General features: G+C 40.9%; 1 protein-coding gene across 1 annotated transcript; it reads right to left on the bottom strand.

Annotated features, from left to right (window-relative positions):
* Positions 1-4,686: 4,686 nt before the first annotated feature.
* Positions 4,687-6,474, bottom strand: LOC110885284 (gallate 1-beta-glucosyltransferase). Its single transcript, XM_022132963.2, has one exon. The coding sequence runs from the start codon at positions 6,310-6,312 to the stop codon at positions 4,873-4,875; it is 1,440 nt and encodes a 479-aa protein (XP_021988655.1). The 5' UTR covers positions 6,313-6,474; the 3' UTR covers positions 4,687-4,872.
* Positions 6,475-7,268: the final 794 nt, after the last annotated feature.

The following is a 7,268-nucleotide window of genomic DNA, read 5'->3' as shown; positions in this document are numbered from 1 at the left end:
ATGGCCAATCTTCGAAGGGAAAAAACAGTGGAAAGGGTGTTAAGAAAAGTCATGGAAAACGCTCCAACCTTGGTCCTAAGGGGGGAGTTGGAAAAAAAGAAGTTCCTTGGAACTTGTTATAATTGTCAGAAGCAAGGCCAACGAATGCAAGCTTCCTAAGAAGGAAAATGCTCGACAAGTGAACATGGTTGATGAAGTCAACAACCTGGTTGCCATGGTCACGGATCTCTCGATTTTGGTGACTGAAGTTAATTTGGTCGGGCAAAATAACAAGGATTGGTGGGTTGATACGGGGGCTACCTGTCATGTGTGTTTCAACAAGAGCTTTTTCAACACCTTCAAAGAGGTGAGTAATGGCGAAAAGGTTTTTATGGGAAACTCTGCCACGGCCGAAATTAAAGGTGAGGGGAACGTGGTTCTAAAAATGACTTCTAGAAAGGAACTCGCCTTGTCAAACGTGTTGTATGTTCCAGAAATTCGTAAGAACCTTGTGTTGGGGTGGCAGTTGAACAAATTTGGGTTCAAAATGGTGATTGAGTCGGACAAGGTCGTGTTGACCAAAAATGGTGTGTATGTTGGTAAGGGCTATGCCCTCAATGGAATGTTTAAACTAAATGTAATTGTCGTGAATGCAATGAAAGAAAACGCTACTAGTTCTACTTACTTGATTGAGTCTTCTAATCTTTAGCATGGTAGACTAGGTCACGTAAATTATAATTCCATTCGTCGTTTAATCAAACTTGATTACATACCAACATTCGATATCGACTCAATTAATAAATGTGAAACTTGCGTAGAAGCAAAACAAACGAAATCGTCATTCAAAAAGGTGGAACGAATCACCGAACCCCTCGAGATGATCCACACTAATGTGTGTGATCTAAAGGCAATTCCTACTCGTGGTGGGAATAAGTACTTCATCACGTTCATTGATGATACTACTAGGTACTGCTATGTGTACTTATTTAAGAGTAAGGACGAGGCTATTGACAAGTTTATCTTGTTCAAAGCCGAAGTTGAGAATCAACTAAATCGGAAAATCAAAACCGTAAGGAGCGACCGAGGAGGTGAATATGTTTCACCTTTTATTGACGTATGTGCAAAAAGTGGAATCATCCACGAACTCACGGCTCCTTACTCCCCTCAATCAAATGGCATAGCGGAACGGAAAAATCGTACTTTGAAAGAAATGATGAATGCCATGATGATAAGTTCTGGTGTAAACCAAAACATGTGGAGGGGGGGGGGGAAGCAATCTTATCGGCAAATTATGTGTTGAACATGATACCCAATAAGAAAAAGGATGTAACGCCTTACGAATTATGGACCGGAAAGAAACCACCATATAAATCGTTGAAAGTGTGGGGGTGTTTAGCTAAGGTGGTGGTCACACCACCTAAGCGCCTACTAATAAGACCCAAAACGGTGGATTGTGTATTTATAGGATACACCCGTCCTTATGGTCCTTATCGTTTTCTTGTGCATGATTCTAAGAATCCTGGAATATGCAAAGGCACTATAATGGAATTTAAGGATGCATCATGGTTTGAACATATGTTCCCATGCTTAGATAAAAGTGAACCGAGTTCTTCTAGACCGGTTGAGGAAATTGTTCCCGAGGGTAAAGTTGAAAACGATGAACCTCGAGAACAATCTAATACTGAGGAAGTTGAAATCAGGAAAAGTAAACGGCAAAGGACTGAAAAATACTTTGGCCCTGAGTTTCTTACCTATATGGTAGAATATGAACCTCAAACGTACCAACAAGCGGTACATTCCTCAGAAGGACCTCAGTGGAGAGAGGCAATCAAAAGTGAGATAGACTCTATCTTACAAAACCATACTTGGGAACTAGTGGATCTTCGTCAAGGATGTAAACCACTAGGATATCGATGGATCTTCAAGAAGAAGATGAAACCAGATGGGACCATTGATAAGTACAAAGCAAGGTTGGTGATCAAAGGATATAAACAACAAGAAGGTTTAGATTACTTTGATACATATTCGCCAGTTATGCGAATAACATCCATCAGGATGGTGCTTGCCATTGCCGCCATTAAAGATTTGGAAGTTCATCAAATGGATGTGAAAACAGCTTTCTTGAATGGGAATCTAGAGGAAGAAATCTACATGGAACAACCCGAAGGCTTCACAACCATTGGACAAGAAAAGAAAGTGTGTAAACTTGGAAAATCCTTGTATGGATTAAAACAAGCTCCAAAACAATGGCACCAAAAGTTTGATCATGTTATGCTTGATGTTGGGTTCAAAATCAATGAATGTGACAAGTGTGTGTATGTGAAGGACACAACTGATGGATATGTCATCTTGTGTCTATATGTAGATGATATGCTCATTGCTGGAAGTGATGACAAAATCATAAAATCTACAAAGAACATGCTAAAGGCAAGATTTGACATGAAAGAGATGGGTCTTGCAGATGTGATTTTGGGGGTCAAAATCACGCGAACCCAAAGTGGACTTGTTTTAAGTCAATCCCACTATGTGGACAAAATTCTTGAGAAGTTCAATGCAAATGACTCTAATGAAGCTAGAACTCCACTTGACACAAGTCAACATCTAGCCAAGAATAGAGGTGAACCCGTAAACCAGTTGGAATACTCAAGAATTATTGGTAGGTTGATGTATCTTATGAGTTTTACTAGACCAGACATAGCATATGCTGTGAGCAAGCTAAGTAGATACACGAGCAACCCAAGTTCAATGCATTGGAACTGTATCACTCGGTTGCTTTGCTACTTAAGATACACTCGGGAATACGGGTTGCATTATAACAGATATCCAGCAGTGATAGAAGGACATTGCGATGCGAACTGGATATCTGACACAAATGATTCCAGAGCAACAAGTGGGAATGTATTCACACTTGAAGGTGCTGCTATATCGTGGAAATTGTCAAAACAAACGGTTATCGCTAGATCCACGATGGAATCAGAGTTCATTGCTTTAGATAAAGCAGGTGAAGAGGCAGAATGGCTACGCCAATTTGTTGAGGATATACCAAGATGGCCTAAGCCGACATCAGCCATTTGTATACATTGTGATAGCCAATCGGCACTTGGCAGAGCTCGTAGCACAATGTATAATGGTAGGAACAGACATATCAGACGTAGACATAATACGATACGACAACTAATCTCTACAGGAATTATCACTGTTGACTACGTGAGGTCAAAGGATAATATTACGGATCCGCTAACAAAAGGCCTAAGTAGATAGTTAGTACAGAAGTCATCCATGGGAATGGGACTGAAGCCCTTGAAAATAAAAGTTCATATAATGGAAACCTAACTCAGTGGACTGGAGATCCCAAGAGCTGAGTTCAATAGGAAAACCTAATTGTATGAATTAGTAAGGTCACTGTGGGGGATAACCCTACGTATATATATAAGGGAGTTTATTGCAAAACTTAGTAAACTTCCTAGTCCATTCCTAAAAGTGACAAGTGTGAGGCTAAGTCTATGGCTTTTAATGATTCGACTAAGGTAACCATACATAGTGAATCACCTATGTGAGAGAGAAGTGGGGTCGCTTCGAAGGGTATTGTTGGGGCACAATACCTAATGGCTCTCACAGAACCAGGCATCATGTTCATGACCATAATGAACATAACTATGAGGACTTGACTTTGTCAGGGAGAGTCTTGTGTGAAGTGCATTGTCGTCTACACAAACGGCAGACAAGTTCAAAGACATCGAGTTCTACTCAGAGCTAGTGGGCTAAGTGCATTTCATGAGCGAAGGTTCAAAGGGTAACACCTACCTATCGTATGCAAAACTCAACTGCTGAAATCTAATGAGAACAACGTTGTTCTGAGATCGACCTCCATTCATGTGGGGGATTGTTGGAATTTGGGTGTGTGTGAATGGCAGTCTCATATGGTAAAACACTTGTCCCACATTGGTGTGGAGACAAAGAAAAAGGGTATTTATAAGGTAAAACATTTACCTAACAAATATCACTTTATGACATGTTTTACCACAAGTCCCTCGCGCGTGCGCGCAGGGGGGGTGCAAAAATTGGAACCGGATTTAGTTGAACTCGTGTGTGCCCGCGCGTCCTGCGGACACGAATGCAGCTCCGAAAACCCGGACCCACGCGAGGCGAGTTTTTGCACTCAAGACTGTAACCGTTTTTTAATGAGTTTTAAAACTGAAATTAAGATGATTATTCGCATTGATGATGATCTTATTTGGTCTTCGGTTTTGAATATCAGTTTCGAAACTGACTCAATGATGACCATTATTCAGTTTTAACTCATGCAATAATGGGTCAGATTTCGGTTATAGTTTAGTGACTATAAAACCGGATGTATGCTGCTCAGTTTAGACACACCAGAAATCATCTCTTCTCTCGATCTCTCTACAGCATTCTCCTTTTTCTTTTCAGGCAAGTGTTCAAGTCTGGCAGTGCGCTGTTGCTGCTTCCAACCGGCGTACCCTGGAACAGACGACGAATCTGTTTAAGGGAATTGTGTCAAACACAAGCCCGGTTCTCGTTAACTATTTATGTTTCATATTATTTTACAGTTCTTATCAGTACCAGTTTTCTAACAGTCTCTCTATATATCTATCCCCTTGAATAGAGTATGTTATTGTCCTAACATCCAAGACCCTATAAGTAGCTTTTATGCAAGATTCTTTGTTTAATGTTGTGTGCTCAATATACACAATTATTATTATTATTTATAAATTAGACATGTTACATATCATTATATGAAGAAGATGTCGACAACGAAGCATTATGAAATACAATTTCATATTTGTAAATAAACTAAATCATCATATGAAAAGATTATGGATAAGTAACATGTACGTGAAGAACATGGGAGCCGTAAATTTGTTGGCGTGCTCAACTTGATTTCTTCAAACTCAGCTTCCTAATCTCATCCACAAATTCTTGGATGTTTCGATCAGATGTTCCACCTTCCGCCACCGCCTCCGCCGCTGCTTTCTTCCATTTCATCACATTCGTCTTCATCTCTGCCGCCCTTACACCACCTGTAGCCTCCCTTAAGCACTCCTCCACCTCCTTCCTCCCAATCACCCTGTGCTCAGCCTCACCCCTACACATCCTTATCCCAACCTTCCATTCATCAGCCAAGTATTTTGCATCAGTCACTTGATCCCCCCAATGCGGGAACGCCACCACCGGAACACCGCTTGACAACGCTTCCATTGTCGAGTTCCATCCACAATGAGTCAGAAAACACGACACTGCCGGGTGGCTCAACACCTGTGCTTGTGGACTCCATTGGACCACCATCCCCCTCTCACCTGCCTCCTCCAAGAACCCCTCAGGCAGCTTGCCAGATGCCCCAGTAGAAGTCACATTATTCCTAATCACCCACAGAAATGACACGCCGGAATTTAAAACACCATAAGCCATCTCAGTCACCTGTTCTTGGCTCAAGCTCACAACACTTCCGAACGATATGTAAACCACCGATGAAGGCTGCTTTGAGTCGAGCCACTCAAGACAATCGTCGGCTTTAATGAGGTCTCCGGAGATATTGGAGCTGGTTTCAAGCAGTGGGTTGTTAAACAACGGACCAGCTGCTCGGATTGGACATATTTGAGACATGTACTTGATCAAATCCCCCTCAAGTTCTTCAAAGGTTTCCATTAGCACACAAAAGTTGTTTGACAAGTTCTTGAACTGCCCTAAAATGGCTCTTCTTAAAAACGGGTAAGGTGTTGAAGGATGTAGAAAGCTGGGAATCTCATCGGATTTGAGAACCGGCATGTTTGGCAACTGAACGTCGATATCCGGTTTTTCTTCACTTGGAAAAGGAACTAATGACTTCTGGTAATGATAATACGACGAAAAGCAAGCACAAGACTGCACCCAAAGCATTGCACAAGGGATGTTTAGCTCTTGTGCTAAGTCTGAAACCCATGGTATGAATGGGTTGTTGATTAGGCACGAGACCGGCCAGCCATTTTCCGCATGCTGGTTGATGATCCGGGTGATTGCTTTCTTTCCGTAAGCCTCAAGCTTAGGTAAGTACGTGTCAAGGTCATTGCGTTCATCATCTTTGTCTTCCGAGCATCCATCATCAAAGAACTCAAACCGGATCATGCCACCACGGTTTCCAACTGGAGTTGGATCACTGGAAACCGCGCATCCGGCTTTCTTCATTTTGTTCCCGATGGATTTGGTGGAAGAGAAGGTAACGAGAACATTTCCCTTTGAAGCTAGGAGTTTGCCAAGTCTGAGAAGGGGATTAACATGGCCTTGTGCTGGAAACGTAACCAAAAGCACATGCACAAGATCTAGTTTAATAGCCATTGATGGTTGGTTCTAAAGTTGTTTGTGTTAGCGAGAAGGAGAGTGGAAGTTGATTGTTTTTAGTTATGGTTGGGTTAGCTAGGAGTGGAAAGTTTAGCAATATATATACAGATGGAGAGATGATGTTGAAAAATTGAAGAGGTTGTTTGACACTTTGACTTGAAAGTGAAGCATGCAAACATAGAGTTGAATACAAATACCTCCAAATAAATGCTTGTGTAATTGCTAACGTGTATTTAGCCAACTTTCGAAAGAAAACATCAATTAGGAAAAAGACCAAAATGTTTAATTAGTAGATGTGTTATATAATTAACGTTAACGAATTGCTTTATTGCTAATGAGTATTAATAGTAACAAAAAGAAAAGAATAAAAATAAAAAAAAATGTAATTAGGGTTAAAGCCAATTACGGTTAGGGGTAGGGGCTTCCATCACTTATCACTCACTCATCACTCATAACTTTCAATCAAGTTTCGTCATGTCATCAATCATTATTCCATCACTAGTGATAGATTTTAGTGGAAATGTCATCACCACCACACCCAACAATTTACCTCACAACCCAACAATTTCCATCAACTTCTTCACGCGTGAAACGTACAACGCGTTTTGTAGTCCACACGTGATGACCACGGGTGGCAGCGGTGTTCCACGCGTGGTCACCAGCCACCACGTGCCACGGATACACCTCATCCCCCCCTTATACAAATAGAATTAAGCCCATTTAGGTTATTTATTAGGGTCTCATTTGAGTGTATTTATTTACGCTTTTTTAAAAGGATTAACCGAACGTTTTCATAAGGTATGTTATTTTAGACTTAAGCTCCAATTCATTTTCATAAAATTTAACATTTTACTTCGTAAATTTAAATGTGTTCTAAGTTATCCAATGTCCTCACTAATAATAAGCGTATTAATACGTAGCCATTTCTTCACTTTTCTGATAATATATTTCTA

This window comes from Helianthus annuus, chromosome 10, assembly GCF_002127325.2.
Source record: "Helianthus annuus cultivar XRQ/B chromosome 10, HanXRQr2.0-SUNRISE, whole genome shotgun sequence".
Lineage (NCBI taxonomy): Eukaryota > Viridiplantae > Streptophyta > Magnoliopsida > Asterales > Asteraceae > Helianthus > Helianthus annuus.
Note: the sequence above shows the minus strand (reverse complement) of the source record. Positions and strands in the feature narration are given on the sequence as shown.